At 42.9% G+C, this 21,819-nt stretch overlaps 2 protein-coding genes across 7 annotated transcripts in view; both read right to left on the bottom strand.

Annotated features, from left to right (window-relative positions):
• The window catches only part of nlrc3l (NLR family, CARD domain containing 3-like), a 15,260-nt gene extending 13,118 nt beyond the window's left edge, over nucleotides 1–2,142 (bottom strand). For both annotated transcript variants that reach the window (XR_006022747.1, XM_042062951.1), the window contains exon 1: nucleotides 1,604–2,142. Coding sequence is in view for 1 of the 2 variants with exons in the window: in XM_042062951.1 (XP_041918885.1) it covers nucleotides 1,604–1,641 (38 nt within the window). In the remaining variant the exon portion in view is untranslated. The remainder of the gene's footprint in view (nucleotides 1–1,603) is intronic.
• Nucleotides 2,143–8,035: 5,893 nt separating this feature from the next.
• numa1 (nuclear mitotic apparatus protein 1) overlaps nucleotides 8,036–21,819 on the bottom strand; it is a 47,319-nt gene continuing 33,535 nt past the window's right edge. For 4 of the 5 annotated variants that reach the window (XM_042062934.1, XM_042062933.1, XM_042062930.1 and 1 more), the window contains 8 exons: nucleotides 21,699–21,799; nucleotides 20,986–21,178; nucleotides 18,128–18,311; nucleotides 14,426–14,562; nucleotides 11,951–12,124; nucleotides 11,739–11,834; nucleotides 11,350–11,526; nucleotides 8,036–8,149 (listed from right to left, as the gene is read on the bottom strand). In XM_042062934.1, the coding sequence (XP_041918868.1) occupies nucleotides 8,138–8,149; nucleotides 11,350–11,526; nucleotides 11,739–11,834; nucleotides 11,951–12,124; nucleotides 14,426–14,562; nucleotides 18,128–18,311; nucleotides 20,986–21,178; nucleotides 21,699–21,799 (1,074 nt within the window). In that variant the 3' untranslated portion in view covers nucleotides 8,036–8,137. Of the gene's footprint in view, nucleotides 8,150–8,920; nucleotides 8,949–11,349; nucleotides 11,527–11,738; nucleotides 11,835–11,950; nucleotides 12,125–14,425; nucleotides 14,563–18,127; nucleotides 18,312–20,985; nucleotides 21,179–21,698; nucleotides 21,800–21,819 lie in introns of all 5 variants that reach the window. The other variant, XM_042062931.1, reaches the window with a different exon arrangement.

Here is a 21,819-nt window from a genome sequence, read left to right on the forward strand (position 1 = left end):
TAACACACACACAATGGCTTTGCTATGTCTCAGGCAGAATTAGAGAGTAAGGCATGTCACTGAAATGTGATGCCATTTTTAGTGGAAGAACTTACCAGCACCACTAGCGGCCATAGGCTACGTAGCACTACCAGCAGCACTAGCGGCCTAGGCTACGTAGCACCACTAGCGGCCATAGGCTACGTAGCACCACCAGCACCACTAGCGGCCACTAGTTGGCATCTATAAAAGATGCCAACTAGATACATTTTACTCAAACAAAAACACTTTTACATATTCTATCAATGCAGACCACCTTGAGAGATGGAAGTGAAATATGCACACCATAGTCATGCTTATGTGCTTTTTATCTTTGTTTAATCAACATGGATTGACACAATAATCCTCAAGAAATTTCATCCTTCTCATATAACTTCAGTGGCTGTACTTTTGGTAAACCTCCTTCCTGATGGCCAAAGAAATGCACTAGTGAAATTAGCAGCCATGCGTGTTATCTTACTTGCTAGCATACTGGGCTAGTGAAATGCACTAGTGAAATTAGCAGCCTGGCGTGTCATCACTTGCTAGCACACGCCCCTTCCATTCTGTACTGCTGTGACTTGCTGGTCTGAGTCCAGGTTAATAGATGCGGAGCTTCACAGCTTTATGGAGGTCACATTTCCACCTGCAGCAGTAGCCAGCCGCAGAGAGACAGGTCCATTACAGCATTTTGCAGCAAAAACCAAATGTTGCGCCTCAATATTCACACCAATGACTTTTGAGCTCTCTTGATTTTTAAATGTTGGTCTGCTATAACCTACTGGGAAAAAAACCTAGAAACCAGCTTATGCTGGAAGTTGCTTTCAGTTGCTGGTTTTCTTTCAGCTCTTGCTGGTCTTTGCTGGTGTAGCTGGTTGGGCCACCAGGTGGACATGCTGGCGTGACCATCTGAGGAAGCTGGTCATGCTGGTGACCAGCCTGCCAAGCTTGGCATTGTTGGTGTAAGATGGTCATGCTGGTTTTCTATAATGACCAACAGAAGCTGGCAGGTCACCACGTGACCATCTTACACCAGCTGTGACATGACAGGCTGGTCACACCAGCATGACCAGCTTCCTCAGATGGTCACGACAGCATGCCCAACCAGTGGCCGAACCAATTAGCTACACCAGCAAAGACCAGCAAGAGCTGGAGGAAAACCAGCAAGACCAGCTAAGCCAGCTACTAGCTGGGGGATAACTGGTATAGTCCCACAGTAATGTCATTCGAAACGTTTCGATATCGAAACACATATTCAACCGAGAGAGATACGGGGGGCAGCCGCCAGAGCGGTAATGTTAGCCTTCTGCACACGCGCAGCAAGCACACACCACACGCACAGATCACACACATTAAGTGCTTTATACGAGTCTGTTGGTGGATTTAGTTTCACTTCAGACAATGTCCGTGTCCCAATGGATCCTAACTTTGTTCGGTGGTCGGGCTGTTCTGTAACTTGCACTCGCGTATTGGACACGATACTTCGGTTTCTGGAGCACACATTTGGATAACTGCTGATACCAGCTCGTTTCTTATACTGACTATGAGTTTACCTGACGGAGTAGGCTAGTGGTAATATACTCACGCTTCCACCTCAGGATCGATGTCCCCGTCCACGCTCATGCTGGTTTTCTAGAAGATTCTCAGACCCTCAGAATTGAGTTTCTTGGAGTTTGACCGACTCCTGTTTCTACAGGCCCCGAGGCAAAAACACGTCGGCTACACCCTCGCGACCACAGGACGTCTCCCAGCAGGCTGATCTGACGCACGCACGAACAATAACATGCAAAAATGTCTGCACGACAACAGAAATTATGGTAAAACATCTAAACTCCAGACTGTCATGTCGAAATGTTTTCCGGACGCGCGAGAAGGCAAGAAGGCGGCCCAACTGTTGTTCCGGGTTCAGTTGATGCGCGAAACCATCGACGCGCACTTTCGGTTTCAGAGACTCGTAGCTGCCCGTTTACTGAGCTTTGGTGCAACCAGTTCGACAAATTGACAAGTGGATACATCTGCTGTGTACCCAGTAAACTGTTACATGTTCCCATATTGGTGATCTGGGGATAAGCGGCAGGTCCTTCTGGGAGGAAAAAACACTCATACACCAATTAGCACTGTATACTGTATATCCCCCCAAACCATTTCCTAAGTGCTGTCACTGCCACTATCCCCCTGTAGAGGGCGCCAAACCACCACAGATCTTCATGACGTATATGCCATATAATAAATACAAATGCATTTCAATTACTTTATTAATAACTAGGGCTGTCAAAATAACTGATTAATTTCGATTAATTAATTTGAGAAAAAATAACTGATTAAAAAAAATAGTGCAGATTAGTCGATTCCGTATGACCCTTGACCCCGAGCCGTTCTAGTCAGTAACCAGACTGCAAAATGAAGGAGAGAGAAGAAAATATGCTGCCTACATCATTGATTGGAACAACGGCCTGATGGTGTTCTGCCATGTCTGCTTCTTCCCACACACACATTACATACACACACACACACACACACTGCCATGTCTGCTTCTTCCCACACACACATTACATACACACACACACACTGCCATGTCTGCTTCTTCCCACACACACATTACACACACACACACACACACACTGCCATGTCTGCTTCTTCCCACACACACATTACATACACACACACACACACACTGCCATGTCTGCTTCTTCCCACACACACATTACATACACACACACACACACACTGCCATGTCTGCTTCTTCCCGAAGCACTTTTGAATTTATTTCCTCAGCCTATTAGGTCATATCATAGATTATTATGGCCATTATTTGAACAGTGAAAATAATAATAAAAGAGTTTTTGAACTTTAATGTCACTAACGCTGATTATTCGATGATTAATTTGAATTTCGCAATGTCAAGACCCTTCTCAACAGGAAAAAGATGGCGTTCAGAGAGGGGGACATGGCAGAGCTGAGGCGCGTGCAAGGGGAACTCAAATTCAAGCTGAAGGAAGCTAAGGAGGATTACAGAAAGAAGGTGGAACAGAAGCTGCAGGAAAACAACTTGAAGGAGACATGGGACTGCATGAAGGTTATCACTGGCCTGAAGAAGAACAGCAGCTCTGTGAAGGGGGACCTGGACAGGGCAAACCAGTTGAACCACTTCTACAACAGGTTTGACTGCCCTGCTCCAGCTCCAATGGCGGTGGTCTGTCCACCATCCCCCACCCTCACACCCCCTCAATACCAGCGCAACACTCACCTCCATCATCACAGGCTATCGTACCCCCACAGGGAACTGTGCTCTCTCCAGTCCTGTTCACCCTGTACACATCTGACTTCTGCTACAACACCGAGTCATGCCACATGCAGAAGTTTTCTGATGATACTGCAATTGTGGGATGTATCAGGAACGGGCAGGAGGAGGAGTACAGGAGCCTGGTGGAGGACTTTGTGCAATGGTGCAAACTCAATCATCTTCAACTTAACACTTCAAAGACCAAGGAGATGGTGGTGGATTTCCGCAGGTCTAAGCCCACTCTGCTACCAGTCCACATTGATGGGGTCAATGTGGAGGTGGTTAGCACCTACAAGTATCTGGGTCTCCACCTGGACAATAAACTGGACTGGTCAGCCAACACTGACGCACTCTACAAGAAAGGGCAGAGCAGGCTGTACTTCCAGAGGAGGCTGCGGTCCTTCAATGTGTGCAGTAAGCTCCTCAGGATGTTCTACCAGTCTGTTGTTGCCAGCGTCCTCTTCTATGCAGTAGTATGCTGGGGAGGAAGCACAAGCAAGTAGGATGTGGGGCGAATTGACAGGCTGGTAAGGAAAGCTGGCTCTGTAGTTGGAGCTGAACTGGAGTGCATCACTTCACTATCTGACAAAAGGACCCTGAACAAACTAATCAACATCTTGGACAATGAGTGTCACCCACTCCACAGCACTACTGTTAAGCAGAAGAGCCTGATCAGCTGGAGACTTCGCTCACTGCCTTGCACAACTGACAGACTGAGAAAGTCATTTGTCCCCAGGGCCATTGAACTGTTCAATGCCTCACTTAAGGGAAGAGGAGAGATAGACTTCTCTGCATAGTCTGTCTGCCTCTTCACCCCCTCCATGTTTGGTACTGTCTGTCCACTAGCCACTTGTACCACTGTCTTTATGCCTCACTGTTTGCGTGCTATATTAGCACATCAGCACATATGCATAACCCCCCCCCCCCTCCATGCCACAGCCGAACTGTGGCCACACTTATACATTTTCTTAAATAGTTAAATATATAGATATATAGACTTTACTTTACTTTATTTCTGCATTGTTGCACTGTTGACTTACTCATTTGCACTATCACCATGGCCACTATCACCATTGCACTACCACCATGACACTCATTCACACAGAGCACCTTACCATACCTTACTATGCACAGAGAATCACAGGCTCAGTCCCTGCCTCAGTCATTGCAAGCGCCTCTGATTTATTAATCACCACTATGTGGATACTGTTTTTAGAATTGATTTAGATTAAGTGTTAGTATAATTTGTATTTTAGTATATTTAGCATATTCTTTATCTTCTACTGTCCTTACTGCTTAGTTGTGTTTTTATATTATATACTTTAATTACTCTTTCTGCTGATAAAGAATGTGTTTGTGTTGTATGTATGCTGCTGCTGAGACCTTGAATTTCCCCTGGGGATCAATAAAGTATCTATCTATCTATCTATCTATCTAATTTAAACATTTAAAATACTTTCACAGCAAAAAAAATATATATGCGATTAATTTAGATTAATTATGAGTATGTAATTAATTCGATAAAATTTTTTAATCGATTGACAGCTATTAATAACACTTTCTGAGATGCTTTAGAAAAGTCTGCAACGTTCTTTTATATACAGAAAGACCATGCACTTATGGGAAATGTATGTCATTGTACACACTTGTTTCTGCCGTTTCAGCGCCATTCTACTAGCCTGGGTGTTCCCGTGCTGCCTTGCGCGCGATTTGATTCATGCTGCTAAGGCAGCCTGGAGAACATGAAAACCAAATTTTCGCCTGAAATAGGGAACCAATCACAGAACAGGTGGGAAAGCAAGACGATGATGAGCTATGCACAGACGCATTTGATAGACATCCGTGGCACCCAATAAACGGATCTGGGCATTTTTTTCAAATACGAGAAAATGAACGTTTGGTTCCCAGACCACGTCTCATTGAGAAGTGGTGGCGCTAGCCAGGCTACCATTCTACAGAAATTTCCATTTTTCTGACACTGACACTTTACAGATCTGTTACACTCTGTAAAAGCACCTAATTGTTGCGATTTCTGTGTATTTTTGAGGAAAACAAAATGTTAATTGAACAATCACGCTTTTGAGCCGTCAAAGTGTTTTCTTTCTTTTTTTTTATAGGATTCCAAGCACCACAAAAGTGCCCATCCCAACACTCATGTATTCAGACTGAGGACCAAATTAGAATAGAGTATAGTAAATAGAATAGAGTAGAGTATAATAGAGAAGAGAAGAGTAGAATAGAGTAGTAGGCCTTTATTGTCGTTATACACAGTACAATGGGATTTAAAGAGCAGCTCTGTAAAAGTGCACACATAATTATCACAATATAAAAGACTATACAATAAAAAATATGAGTGCACAGTAAAAAAGAAAACACAAACAGAATATTATGAGCACAGACACAGAGTCCAAAGAGCGACTGAATATTGTATTTTTTGAATATTGAGTATTGATGATAGAGGTAGTTTTGGTGGTGCAGTTGTCAGGGCAGTTTACATTAGTGCAAATCTGTGTTAAGTATGGTGACAGCTTTGGGGGAGAAGCTATCCCTGAGTCTGTTTGTTCTGGCTCGTATGGACCTGAAGCGCCTGCAAGAGGGCAACAGGTTTAAGAGATGGAAGCCGGGGTGGGTGGTGTCCTTCAAGATGTTTCTGGCCCTGCTGAGACAATGGGAGTTATAGATGGCCGTCAAGGAAGGCCGAGGGCAGCCCATGATCTTCTGTGCGTACTGCAACACCAGTGACTCATAGAAATTAAATATGTAAAACCTTAAATATTTATACATTTTTTAATGATTAATGTGGTCTAAGTAAATAAATATAATAAATATTTTGTTGGGCATTTTGCAAAAATCTGACATTTCTGTAGAATCACCCTTCACACAAATACAGACACAGCCTGTCGCTTCACACACACAGCCTGTCACCTCACACATACATACACAACTTGTAACAGAAGGGTTGCCGGTTCGATCCCCGACCAGTAGGAACGGCAGAAGTGCCCTTGAGCAAGGCACCTAACCCCTCACTGCTCCCCGAGCGCCGCCGTTGTAGCAGGCAGCTCACTGTGCCAGGATTAATGTGCTTCACCTCACTGTGTGTTCACTGTGTGCTGAGTGTGTTTCACTAATTTATGGATTGGGATAAATGCAGAAAGCAAATTTCCGTCACAGGATCAAAAGAGTATATATACGTATACTGGTGTGAAAACATACGCCGGTAAACACAAGCAAGTTTACCTATGAAAGCACAGGTAACCAGTCCTGCTGTCTGTATGCCCGTCATCCTCAGGGCCGAACCACAACGGCATCACTAGATGGTGTTGGGTGTGTTTGAATTCCCTTCCTTGTAGCATCCCTTTCTGCATTCCACAGTAGGGAGAAGTCCACCATGTCTAAATAACAATTCTGTTTCCTTATGAACTTCATACTTGAGGTTGAAGCTATTTAAGCACATCAAGTTTTTCACAAACTGGAATTTCAAGATACATAGCCTTATGATTTTCCTGTTCAGCCCTTTACTAGACTAGCCTGATCCACATCAAGATGTAGGGTCTGGGAACTCACCATTCGCAGTGCTCAATCCGAGGGATGGCATCTTGTATAACGCTACAACTCATGAGTCCCATGCGTTTTCCCACCAGCGGAGCTAGTTGGTCAAACTTTTGCCAACTTGAAAAAAAAAAAAACCCTTAACTTGTGTCGCGCTGTTCGCCAGCAGCAGCATCTTCTTTGTTTTCAAGTAGCTGGGAATTCACACAGCCCGCCTACTGACTCCATAAACGATGTGATTGGCCTGATTGAAGTTTAATTTTTCCAGATCGCAAGCCAACGGAGAGTTGCTAGACTACCCTGGCTGCAAATTTCATTTGCTGCCACTAGGGTGCGTATAGATTTCTAGGCTAGAACTAGACTTGAATCCGGAACCTCAAGGTCAGTCGCTTTGGACAAAAGTGTCAGCTAACTAGCTAAATACTACTATTTGGTGGTGAAGGGTAGATTTTATTTTCTGAGAACTACAGCTCAAGTCAAACTGTTACCTGTGAAGCACTTTGACAACTTCAGCTGTGTTTTAAAGGTGCTATAAATAAAGCACTTTGACAACTTCAGCTGTTGTTTTAAATGTGCTATATAAATAAAGTAACATCACTTGACTAACAAAACCCATATTTGTCGGCCATTTCTAAAAATGGCTGCCACGGACCCCAGGGGCCAAATCCGAGGCACCATGTTCTAATAGGATCCGAGGCGCCTGTTCTAACACCATGTGCTAATAGGATCCGAGGCGCCTGTTCTAAGACCATGTGCTAATAGGATCCGAGTGAGTGACTATGAGTCACTGAAAGCGTTAAATGTGCTGTAATATTATTATTTCTTATTTTAAATAGCCGAGTAACACGTGTTAAATGTGCCGTAATATTATTATTTCTCATTCTAAATAGCAGAGTAACACGAGCGACAGAAAGTGTTAAATGTGCCGTAATATTATTATTTCTTATTCTAAATAGCCGACTCATCACTAATGTTTGTTTGCATCACATCCGGTCAGGATTTCATCACTAATGTCTGCTCACATGGCAACTTGTCAGGACATGGTGTAAATCTGATCAGACCCCCTTTGCGCATATTATTACACATATTATTTTAAAATACATTAGATGCGCACATGCACCCCACACACACAGACTTCTTTACAAATGATCTTTATTAAAGGAACATAATTAAATGTATACACACTTATTTATAAATGATCTTTATTGAATTGAAATAAAGCCAAATGAATTACATAATTACATTAAAATAGAATACAATTACATACAAAAAGTAAAATCTGTCTTCTTAAAGCATGATCTACAAAAAGAGAGAGAGAGAGAGAGAGAAGATAGATTAGCGGATTAGTGTTCAACACCATTTAAACATCACTGTGTGTGTGTGTAACAAGACACAACCTGTGAAATACAGACACCATGAGTGTGTGATAGAAAGGGAGTGAGGGTACAGAGTTTCCGTGAAGGTGTGTGTGTGTGTGTGTGTTTGTGCGCGTTTGCGTGTGTATAAGTATATATACTCTTTTGATCCCGTGAGGGAAATTTGGTCTCTGCATTTATCCCAATCTGTGAATTAGTGAAACACACTCAGCACACAGTGTACACACAGTGAGGTGAAGCACACACTAATCCCGACGCAGTGAGCTGCCTGCAACCACAGCGGTGCTCGGGGAGCAGTGAGGGGTTAGGTGCCTTGCTAAAGCGCACTTCAGCCGTGCCTACTAGTCAGGGTTCGAACCGGCAACCCTCCGGTTACAAGTCCGAAACGCTAACCAGTCGGCCACAGCTGCCTGTGTGTGTGTGTTTGCATGCAGTGTAGAGATGTCCCAATCCAATCTCAGAGGTCTAAATCTTGCTGTTCCTAAACACCTCAAGTCACCAAACTGTGTGCTCTACATTCATGCTGCTCCCCAGATGTAGAGGGAAGAGTTTCATCGAGACGTTCCTAGTGTGTGTGTGTGTGTGTGTGTGTGTGTGTGTGAGGGAGTATGTGTGTGTCTGCAAGTAAGTGTGGGGAAGAAAGTGTGAGTGAGAATAAGTGTTGACCTGAGAAATAAATAAATTAAGTTGAAACCTTTTTTTTTTTTTTTTCACTGGTCCTCCTAAAAAACGTGAAATATAAAACTTAACACACATGTCTTTGACACACACATCCACACACACACACACACACACACCTGACCTCTACGTGGGCGATCCCAGACACACTTTCACCTCCAGACGCTCGAATTCACCTCATCACTTCACGTTTACAAGAGCAACTGACTGCTGCAACACACCTCACGTTTACATGAGCAACTGACTGCAGCAACACACCTCATGTTTATATGAGCAACTGACTGGTGCAACACCTCACGTTTATATGAGCACGGCAAAAGCAGAAACAAAAAACGTGAGGCTAAAAACACAAGGCATCCAAATAAATTTTAAAAAAAATTAATAAAATCTTTTGATGTCAGGTTTTTTTCAACAATGGGTCGGTGCTTAGCTGCCTGCCTTAATTAAATCAGAGCGCTAGCTATTTAGCTAAATAATATTATGAATTATATTATAACATATCAAAGCAACCACATGTGGGCCATTCTATGAAACCAATTGTTTCCACAACATGTGATGGTATGCGTAAGGAAAAAACTAGAGCCAAAGTGTGTGTTTCTAAAGCCTAAAACTAACTAGAAATTAAATTCCAAGGAATTACCAGTGTGCAAATGTAAAATATATTATGTAAAATATCATATCCGGTATTAAATGGGTTTTAAATATGTTAAGTAAGACCATAAGCTAGTCATAGGCGAGGGTGACCCTATCCAGACAAGAAGCATTCCGAACTTAGTCAGTTTTTACCGATTCTTCCATAACGTTATTAGCGCTAGCATCGGGACATCTCTCATACTACACATAAATCGCTTTAACTTAATACTTCGTGGACAGTGTAATTATGTTCTTAACATTTAAAACAAGGCATTGGCAACAATGTACAGTAAGTGTGCTGAAAGTTTATTTAGAAAACAGTTTATAGAGACACTACCTGGAGTAAATTTTTCACTTGTTTTCCGGGCAACGGCATTTTGAATTTAAGACTTAAGTTTAACATTTAAGTCTATCGATGCCAGTAAGAGCTGGCAGTAAGTGTCAATGCTAATCAGTAGGGGTGTTACAATTCTCCAAATCCTCAATTCGATTTAATTTTCGATTTTAAAGTCACGATTCGATTTTTAAATATTACTAATATTAATGCATTCCATGTTTGTTTTTTTGGCCTTTTCCTATTAAGTTTCGGAGGGCTTTTATTTTGAAACCATTTTTTATTTTGAAATCGTTGCAACCAAAGTTGTAAACAGAACAAACATTAAACATAAACGTGAACATAGAGAAATGAAACACAGAATGATAATTTGACTGTTACAGCACATTCCGAAGAGACCCAAGGTACTTATCAATGTGCATTTTATGCCTTAAAGTAATTGTGGACTGTAACTAAATCATCTATTCACTTGCTGAATAAGTTGAGTAAGTTAGTGTTAATTGACGTGAACGAACAAAATACTTCCAGACTGGTGATTTCAGAGTAGCAAGAGGGGATGGATTTCGGTCGGTTGATGTATATTTTGTAACTTAAAGTTAAAGGAGTGTTGACACCGTAGTTCAACACGTGTGTGTGTGTTTTGGCATGCATGCTGGACGTGACATTGGGGGTGTGGCTACATCGTTGATTCTATCTTTGAGCTCTAAGTTTGAGATTGAGATGTAATTTCGATCGATTTCGACTTAATCGAAATCGTGACATCCCTACTAACCAGGCTATTAAACAAACCATGCTTCGGTGAGTAACATCAAAGGGTAAAGTTACGTGACTTCTAGTTGTAGTCTGTTTATGAAACGAAAGGAGCAAATTGTTGAAGGCGTGTAATTTAAGTCTTGACCACGTGGAGAACTAGTCATTTTATCATGATTAAAGCACCCAGTCACATGCCCCATATATTTCACTGTAATAAAAAATAACGTATGCCTGAGGTGGGCAAATATTTCTTTTCAGAGGGTGATCATGTCTTTAATGCTGTGGATAAATTGGAAAGAAGTTTACTTTCATGAAAATTGGGAAAACTACATAGTAGTAAAGGCACCCATTTCATGTACACAATCAATTAGTCAGGGAGCTCGCTATTTAGCTAAATATAACGAGTCATAGCAACAACATGAACACAATCAATTAGTCAGGGAGCTCGCTATTTAGCTAAATATAACGAGTCAGAGCAACAACATGAACACAATCAATTAGTCAGGGAGCTCGCTATTTAGCTAAATATAACGAGTCAGAGCAACAACATGCACTCAATCAATTAGTCAGGGAGCTCGCTAATAGCTATTTAGCTGAATATAACGAGTCATAGCAACAACATGAACACAGTTATTCTACTTTGGAACATGTTTTGAAGGTGAAAAAGAAGTGAGCTGCGGCGGCTGGTCACGTCTCCTGGAGCCTGAAGGGGGCGCCAGACTCACCTTCTTGGAGGAGTTCCTGTTGCGCGGCGAGCGGCGGGGGGCGGGGCCAGCGGTGGCGGAGCGGGAGGCGGGGCTCTTGCGGGTGCTGTTGCGGAGCTTCCTGAGGCTGCGCAGGATCAGACCGTTCTTCTGGGGCGTGTTACCGATGCAGAACATCATGGACTGCCTACGCTCAGCCTGCACACACACACAGGCATGACAGACCATAAACATACCCGCAGATAAATAAAAATAAAGTACCATGAGTTCTGAGTGGTGTGGGAGAGAGGGTTCTAAGTGAGGAGTTCTAAGTGTGGATTTCTGAGTGAGGTGTTCTAAGCTAGGAGTTCTGTTTGAGGTGTTCTAATTGAGATGTTCTAGGTGATGTGGTAGAGGAGAACTAAGCTCACCGGAGACTTTAGCGGGCTGTTCTGATTGGCCAGGTGTGTAGTGTTCCTGTTCTTTGGAGTCAGAGGGCGTGAGAAACAGGTGGCCTGCCTCTTCACCTGTTACAGAGAGGAGCGTTAGCACACACACACACACACACGGCACAGTGAGGGGCAAGTGGTGGTGGGAACACACACACACGGCACAGTGAGAGGCCAGTGGTGGTGGGCAGTACCTCGGGTGTGGCTGGGCCCTGATTGGTGGCAGGGCGTTTGGCGGGCACCGTTGAGAGCCTATGGGAGGCCAGCGAGGCCTGCAGCTGTCCAGGGAGAGTGGACGCTCTCCGCAGGGTCTCCGAGGGGTCCCCGAAACGCATCTCGTCCTCCTCACACGGGGCCCCCAAAACCTGCTGGAATACACACACACAAAGACTTATATACACTTACACACACACACACAAAGACTTATATACACTTACACACACACACAGAGAGACTTAAATAGATTTATACACACACTTATACACTTAGGCTAGCGCAAGTCATCAGTATGTGGTAGCCTGCCACTAAAAAAAACAGTCTTACCCACTCCAAAGTACACCCGAGGCAAATAAGACCAGGGCTCTACACTAACATTTTTTTCCAGGAGCACTTGTGCGCCCAAGTTAAAAAATTTAGGAGCACAGACAAAAATTTGGGCGCACAGTCACTTCTGTACATTACTTACACATAATCTAACATTACACTGCAGCTAACAGTTAAACATGCCAGTGCACCAATTGCGAATATTAAGAATGACTGACAACATTTAGGCTACAGGAAACAGGATTTTAAAGATCAGTGCCTACTTTATTTTCAGTCTGTTCTATTTTCCTACATTTTGTTAATGTAAAATAATATAATACATTGCCATATTTGCATTTAGCCTGTATATCAAGTATCCTGCCAAATGTAGGCTAATTTATTTATTTGTGAATCCATCTGTAGCTAATCCAAATATGCCCATGGTGTCCTATCTGACTGCATACTGCCTAATACTACTACTAAAACAGTCCATTTTCCACAAAACCCAACATAAGCCATCAAGGATTTATATTTTTATTATCCTTTTTTTTATATCTGCATTGATGGGGGCAGTAGGCAAACGTTAGGCCTACTTTCGTTTTGCACTTCAGCTTGTATTCGGTGTAAACAAACAAGCATGAGTGGAAGCCAGGAGTTGTCAGTAGTGTTCTACCTTTGAATAAAATGGGAGTATTACGGGAGGCTACTTTTGTGCCTGTTCGCTACAGCTATATTTTGCATATTGCAGCCAATACGTCAACTGGGCTAAAAGGCATGTTAGGTTACCTTTCCTTCTCTCACTGCATTCTCAGAATCTCATCCTGTTCCTCCGATATCCGATGAATTCGGTGGATAGAAGAACTAATTTCTTCAATCTTTGCATCTTGGCTGGCTAGTCTAACTTTCCACTTTTTCTGCGCGCTCTTGGATTTGATAGAAGCGACTACTAGCGAGTCACAACGCGAAACTGCTAACGTTGATGGGAGGTGTAGTTTTTATGCTGCATTCGCGACGTGATTCTATGGTTTGCACATGTTTCTCGATGTTGCGGTGTATTTTGTAGACAAACATTTACATGGTTAGAAGTCATTCGCACCAGTGCGCCTAAATATTTTTTTGCACTCGCACGCCATCATTTTTACTCGCATGTGCGAGTGAAATGGGCGCACTGTAGAGCCCTGCGCCAGACAATCAATGTAAATGTATCCACTGATAAATATCACACTTGCTAACTTGGAAATGAGGTCCTATGTCCAAAATCCTGAAACACCCTTTTAAGTTAATCAGAGAGTCTGAACTTTCAGAAGAAGTTCATGACTTTCTTTTTCACTATGGTATGAAAATAAAGTCACACAGAGGCTAAATTCTCTAGTCATTTTTCAACATCGGAAAGACAAGAGAATACACTAAATGTCAAGAAAAAGAAAGTGTTTTGACATTTGTAAGTCAGAGAATGTCTATGAAAAATAGGTACTTTGTTGAAAATGCCTATATTTACATGTAATGTGACAAACATGCTTGGACAAAGTCCCATGGTTATCTTGCCCCCATGCACATTATGGAGGATGGTAAGATATGGGATTTTTTTGCCTAAGAACAACTGTTGGAGAGTTACAGAAAAAGGTATCATCTTGGGGTCACCAAGTCCCCCAAAACATCTTCAAAAGTGACCTCACTGCTAATAGATTATTAAGAGGGCATGCCAGGTCAAAGCCTGTCCAGTCATTTAATTTAAATATCTATTATATATTTATATAATTTTTATCATTCCTAATCAATTCCTTATTTCAAATACACTTGAGTAACCGCCACTTTAAATATCTATATAGTTATAAATAATATTACGTTTTAACTCCATGTTGTTTTTGTTGATGGACAGCGCAATTTTTGATTCAGAGTTGTCTGGTTTAATTTTCTTTACATTTTTGATTCAGAGTTGTTCTGCTTTGATCGGTTAAATAAACGACACATACACTTGTGTGGTCGAAGCAAGGAATTGTTTTCATTCATTTTCTTGCAATTCCCAAATAACATTAGATGGGTCTACTACATTTAGGGGCAGTTCTTACCATGGTCTCTAGTGTGTAGGTGCTGGGGGCAGTTCTTACCATGGTCTCTAGTGTGTAGGTGCTGGGGGCAGTTCTTACCATGGTCTCTAGTGTGTAGCTGCTCTTGAGGTGCTGGGGGCAGTTCTTATTGCGTCTCTGGAGCTCAGCGATGCGTAGCCAGTCCTCACCAGCCTGGTCAGGCTCATTCTCCATCCCCACACAGAAGGCACTGGAGGCTGCACACACACACACACACACACACACACACACACGCACACACACACGCACGCACACACGCACGCACACACATATACACAGGCACGCACACACACACGCACGCAGGCACGCACAAGCACACACACACAATGGAGAACTTTAGTGCAGATACAGTACGTGTTGTAGTGTTTTCTCTCCTGATTGCATGAGTGTGTGTGAGTGTACATGAATATTTGTGTGTGACGGTACATAAGTGCATGGGTGTGTGCAGACATGTGGACTCGAGTCACATTGACTTGGACTCGAGTCAGACTCGAGTCGTGATTTTAATGACTTCAGACTCGACTTGATAAAATTAGGCATGACTTGCGACTTGACTTGGACTTGAATACTATTCACTCGAGACTTAACTTGGACTTTGCCTCTTTGACTTGTAATGACTTGACATGTCTCGAGTCAAAAAATACATTTCCTGATCGTGGACCAGTCACCCCAGAGATACTTTTTACTTCCGCGACGAAAAAAACAAAAACACATAGTGGACACAAACAGGCAGAGCCCAGTGATGATCAGTCAGTGCTGCTGTTACCACCACACGCATCACGCACTGTGTGTAGGGCACCAAGAGACAGAGGAAGGACCAATATTAAATAAATATTATAGCTTTACTGCAAACCGATTTGCATTCTTGTTAGACAACGTTTACAATGTCAAACCAACAGCATGTTACATAAAGATGATCCTTTTCGGGTCCTCTCCATTAAGATCCAACTTCAACGTATGCTAGCCTACTCCATTTAATTGAGAATGCGTTTCAGCGCGCGCACGGAAGGGACATTGTTGATGATGATTGATATCTCCTTTTAAATATAAGAAACGTATAAAATGAAATCATGAAGGAAACAAAGACGAGATTAGAGGAAATTGCAGATTTATCTGGTTCTCACTAGGCTACTGTTATAAACTGTGAGAGCCAGGGCACTTTGACAAAAGCTGCGCTCACTGTGATTTGGAAAATGGACAAGAATATGAAGAGTTGTCTTTGCCTTTGTGTAATGGAACTGGTGAGTCTTGAAGTATTCAATAATTCGTTTACATGAAGCACATGAAATGCCGATTGAAACGCATTCCACTCAGCTAGGTGGCTACTGGCTACAGGCTCATAATTCACTTTTAATTGCAAACAGAAAATGTCTAGCAAGCATCATGTCATTACATGCTTTTATTTCCAAATGAATGAAAGCTGTTTGTGCCAACTTAATATCATGCTTATCATTGTTAATATTGTGCTATACATGTGGCACAAACAATGTCAGAGTTTGTGGACTAGCTCTGGCCATAGCTATATTTGAATGGAGCTGGTAAAAAAGATCATTAGGAGAACGTGTGGACAGTGGCACACAATGGGCTTAAAGTGACAGTGCACCATTTACAAACGAGTTAAACAGCATCACATGTGTAGTATTTAAGAAATGAATACTTTAAAACAAAATTACTGTGTCATTATTATCATTTAAATAATATAGAAGTGTTTTTTTCTTTTACCTTTGTGTTTTACCTTGTTACTCAGTAATTTTGTGATTTATGCTGTATTTAATAGGCCATATAAGAAGCTTAGTCTTTAGGGAGAAAATTTACTTTTTAACCGCAATTAATCTAGATGAATTCATTTCAAAATATGAGATTAATTAGTTTTTTTAATCGTTTGACAGCCCTAACAAAAACGTAAAATATTTAACTGCAGCAATTTACTAATTTAGCAGGCAAATCTGTGGCCTAGCACAGTGAAATGCCATCAGTCAAATTATTACTCATTCTTACAGTGGACGCTGCAATTTGGAAAAACAATATATATTTGCTGCTGTGCTGAGTGCAGGGCTCTACACTAACATTTTTTTCCAGGAGCACTTGTGCGCCCAAGTTAAAAAATTTAGGAGCACAGACAAAAATTTGGGAGCACAGTCAGTTCTGTACTTAACTTACACATAATCTAACATTACACGGCAGCTAACAGTTAAACATGCCAGTGCACCAATTGCGAATATTAAGAATGACTGACAACATTTAGGCTACAGGAAACAGGATTTTAAAGATCAGTGCCTACTTTATTTTCAGTCTGTTCTATTTTCCTACATTTTGTTAATGTAAAATAATATAATACATTGCCATATTTGCATTTAGCCTGTATATCAAGTATCCTGCCAAATATAGGCTAATTTATTTATTTGTGAATCCACCTGTAGCTAATCCAAATATGCCTATGGTGACCTATATGAATGCATACTGCCTAATACTACTACTAAAACAGTCAATTTTCTCTTCCACAAAACCCAACATAGTCTAATCAAGTATATATATATATATATATATATTTTATACTTTTATTTGAAATATCTGCATTGATGGGGGCAGTAGCCAAACGTTAGGCCTACTTTCGTTTTGCACTTAAGCTTGTATTCGGTGTAAACAAACAAGCATGCGTGGAAGCCTGGAGTTGTCAGTAGCGTTCTACCTTTGAATAAAATGGGAGTATTACGGGAAGCTACTTTTGTGCCTGTTCGCTACAGCTATATTTTGCATATTGCAGCCAATACGTCAACTGGGCTAAAAGGCATGTTAGGTTACCTTTCCTTCTCTCACTGCATTCTCAGAATCTCATCCTGTTCCTCCTATATCCGATGAATTCGGTGGATAGAAGAACTAATTTCTTCAATCTTTGCATCTTGGCTGGCTAGTCTTTCCGCTTTTTCTGCGCGCTCATGGATTTCATAGAAGCGACTACTACTATCGAGTCCCAACGCGAAACTGCTAACGTTGATGGGAGGTGTAGTTTTATGCTGCATTCGCGACGTGATTCTATGGTTTGCACCAGTACTGTTTCTCGATGTTGCGGTGTATTTTGTAGACAAACATTGACATGGTTAGAAGTCATTCGCACCAGTGCGCCTAAATATTTTTTTGCACTCGCACGGCATCATTTTTACTCGCATGAGCGCACTGTAGAGCCCTGGAGTGTCTTATAGCTATCTGTTTCGTACAGATTACTCAGGTATGCTCATGCGTATATTTCACAGGTATGCGCATGCATATATCGTAAAAGCTTTCAAGACAGAACCATTGAACATATTTTAATCTGTATTTATAAAAAAAAATACTGTAGATTAGATTGGTGTGTTAAAATGATGATCGATAGTCTAATAATGGCATTATTAAGTGAAGAGTACCTGATGACTTGTTCAGGACTTGAAAAAGATTGGGACTTGGACTTGGACTCGACTTGGCTTTGATGTGACTTGGACTTGGACTCGACTTGCCCTTCTCTGTATTTACTTGGGACTTGACTTGGACTTGACCTTGACTGCTAAGACTTGGGACTTACTTGTGACTTGCCAAACAGTGACTTGGTCCCACCTCTGGGTGTGTGTCCCGTGTGAGTGTGTCAGTCACTGTGTTTGTGTGTGTATGTGAGTGTGTGTGTTTCTGTTAGTGTATGCGAGTGCTTCTCTTTCTGTGTGTGTGTGTGTTTGTTTCTGTATGTGTTTTTCTGTCTCTCTGTGTGTTTGTGTGTGTGTTTCCAGAACTGACCTCGTGCGGGAGCAGCGTTGAAGATGCTACTGCGGCGATATCCGGGGAGGTTGAGAAGGTTGTCGCTGGCAGCAGCGGTTGCTGTGGTGGCAGGGTTGCCAGGCTGTGTGGGGAGCTCCGTGGCAACAGGACAGGAAGACAGGTTGGGGTGGGACTGAGCCGCCTGCAGACTGGGCTTCTCATTCTAACACACACGCACACACACGTCAATTTTGTATAAGTATATATACACTTTTTTGATCCCATGAGGGAAATTTGGTCTCTGCATTTAACCCAATCGGTAAATTAATGAAACACAAACAGCACACAGTGAACACACAGTGAGGTGAAGCACACACTAATCCCGGCGCAGTGAGCTGCCCGCTTCAATGGCGGCGCTCAGGGAGCAGTGAGGGGTTAGGTGCCTTGCTCAAGGCCAAGTATACTTGCGCTCGGGGAGCAGTGAGGGGTTAGGTGCTTTGCTCAAGGGCACTTCAGCCGCAGCCCACTGGTCGGGGCTCGAACCGGCAACCCTCCGGTTACAAGTCCAGAGTGCTAACCAGTGGGCCACGGCTGCCAACTGGTTAGCACTGTGGTGGTTATGTTGCATGTATGCATGCATGTATGTATATATACACGTGTGTGAGAGTTCAGAGGTTTCACGTCATTATTCAAACTAATCTCAACTTCATGTGTGATGATAGTTAATTAAACAGAACTGACCTAACCAACCAAACTGGCCTAACAAACCAAACTGGCAGTTCAAGTTCTGTTCAAACCGTTTATGAGAATATTATATATAATAGAAGGTTCTGTAGCTACTGCTTACTGATGCTGTATTAGTATCTATACCACCCCCCCCCCCCGTAGGCTGATGCTGTATTAGTATCTATATCCCCCCCCTCTGTTGTATTAGTATCTATATCCCCCCCTCTGTAGGCTGATGCTGTATTAGTATATATATCCCCTCTGTAGGCTGATGCTGTACTGTATTAGTATCTATACCACCCCCCCCCCCCCCGTAGGCTGATGCTGTATTAGTATCTATATTCCCCCCCTCTGTAGGCTGATGCTGTATTAGTATCTATATCCCCCCCTCTGTAGGCTGATGCCCCCTCTGTAGGCTGATGCTGTATTAGTATCTATATCCCCTCTGTAGGCTGATGCTGTACTGTATTAGTATCTATACCCCCCCCCCCCCCCGTAGGCTGATGCTGTAATAGTATCTATATCCCCCCCTCTGTAGGCTGATGCTGTATTAGTATCTATATCCCCTCTGTAGGCTGATGCTGTATTAGTATCTATATCCCCCCCTCTGTAGGCTGATGCTGTATTAGTATCTATATCCCCCCCTCTGTAGGCTGCTGCTGTATTAGTATCTATATCCCCTCTGTAGGCTGATGCTGTATTAGTATCTATATCCCCCCCTCTGTAGGCTGATGCTGTATTAGTATCTATATCCCCTCTGTAGGCTGATGCTGTATTAGTATCTATATCCCCTCTGTAGGCTGATGCTGTATTAGTATCTATATCCCCTCTGTAGGCTGATGCTGTATTAGTATCTATATCCCCCCCCTCTGTAGGCTGTATTAGTATTATTCCCTAGTTTCCAATATAAGATGCACTATTTTGTGGTATATCTAATAGGCAAAACAAAACTGTCATAAGCAGTAAATCAAATTCATGAGGCAAATCCTATGCGAGGGTGGCACTGGAAAAGGGCCTTAAGGGAAATATATTTGGGGCAAATACTAGGGGGGTCCGGGGCCCCCGGAAGAAAAGTTTGAAAAATAACCCTTTAAATGATGACATCTGATGCAGTGTTTCCTACAATGTATTCATCAGCAGCGCAGCGCCACTCCTGGAATTCAAGCGCCACTGCAAAAAAAGTTGCCTAATTAAAAAATGAATGTTGCTAATGTTGAAGGCGCAGTCAGGGATTCCACAGGAGATCACGCTTGTTTGTGTTTATGTTTAAGTTTATTAGCAGACGCAATTTTGTGCAAAAAAACGTAGCCTACATTATGTTAACCAAGGAACCAAGTTAAACACGCCAGCGAGGTAGCTCGCCCCTACCTTCAGTAGCCTATTCCCAGATAAATCCACGCATTGTTTCGTTTTTGTTTGTGATACAGGCAATACTTTCAAGCCCTGTGTTGCTAAAATACCTAGGCTGTGAAACTAAGGTCTAGCTAGCCTATTGGTAGGTTTAATTGAATTTGAGTAATAGGATACGCAAGCATTTACATCTGAGATAGTTTGTAATTCCTGTAGAGCTCACCAAAATTATAGATATGATACAAGACACTTATCTGCTATAATCCAAGATAGATTTTCTTCGAATTTTTGACCATTTATTTTACCAAATGACATGGGAAACATAATTAATTTCATCCACATATTCTTATGCACCATGTACAACAACGCTACTAAATTAGCTTAAAACCGTGAGAATAATGCCAGCGTCATGGGCCGTCACGGCATTAAAGTGACAGGCACTCAATTCAACTTGCACAGCACCAATACAGTGTAATGGCATGAAAGAGGAGTCTATATAGTTTATACAGTGCTGTGAAAAAGTTAAGACACCCATGCTGAAATTGACTAAAGGGAGGAATAAAAAAAAACATATTTTGCCTTTTGTCTTAATGCCTGCGTGCGTGCGTGCGTGCGTACCTACCCTTTTAATGGTGATGTTGATGGTCTGGGTGTGTGTGTGTGTGTGTGTGTGTGTGTGTGTGTGTGTGTGCGTGTGCGTACCTACCCTTTTCATGGTGATGTTGATGGTCTGGGTGTGTGTGTGTGTGTGCGTACCTACCCTTTTCATGGTGATGATGGTCTGGGGGTGTGTGTGTGTGTGTGTGTGTGTGTGTACCTACCCTTTTCATGGTGATGTTGATGGTCTGGGTGGTGCGTCTGCGCTGTGCGGAGCTGGTGAGCTTGTGGGCGGAGTCGGTGATGCGGTCGCCTGGTAACCGTGTGGTGGGCTGCGTCCCCATAGGGGTGAAGTAGAGTGTCTCCACCGAGCCCTGTTTCATGGCCAGCCGCCTAGAGCTCCTCGCCACCGGCGTACTGAGGTACACACACACACAGGTCATCACCATCGCGTACTGAGGTACACACACACACACACACAGGTCATCACCACCGGCGTACTGAGCTACACACACACACACAGGTCATCACCACCGGCGTACTGAGGCACACAGGCGCACACACACACACACACACACAGTTACGCCCCTCCATTACCCTGGTGTGGTGCTGTTTCCCTATGTCTGTGTTTTGTAACTAATTGTGTGCAGGTGCGACCTGTTAGGAGTGGGCGGCCATGCAGTCAGGGGAGGCTTGCTACCCGCTACCCACGCGCACGCACGCACACACACACGCACACACTACCACGCCTGGTGTTGGTCTTCCTGTGTTTTGGTTCTGGCTACCACCCCCTGGTGTCTGTGTATGCATGTTTGATATGTGTTTAATGTGTGTGTGTTAGTAAGAGAGGGTGTGTGTGTGTGTGTGTGTGTGTGTGTGTGTGTGTGTGTGTGTGTGTGTGTGTGTGTGTGTGTGTGTGTGTGTGTGTGTATCATACCTGGTGGAGTTGAGAGAATCATCCAGGCTCAGGCTGTCGGAGCTGAGGTCATGCTCCACTCTCCTCTTCTCTCCCGCATGCTTCCTCTTCTCAACCGCCTTCTGTTTGTTCACACACACAC

This window comes from Alosa sapidissima, chromosome 15 (assembly GCF_018492685.1).
Source record: "Alosa sapidissima isolate fAloSap1 chromosome 15, fAloSap1.pri, whole genome shotgun sequence".
NCBI lineage: Eukaryota > Metazoa > Chordata > Actinopteri > Clupeiformes > Clupeidae > Alosa > Alosa sapidissima.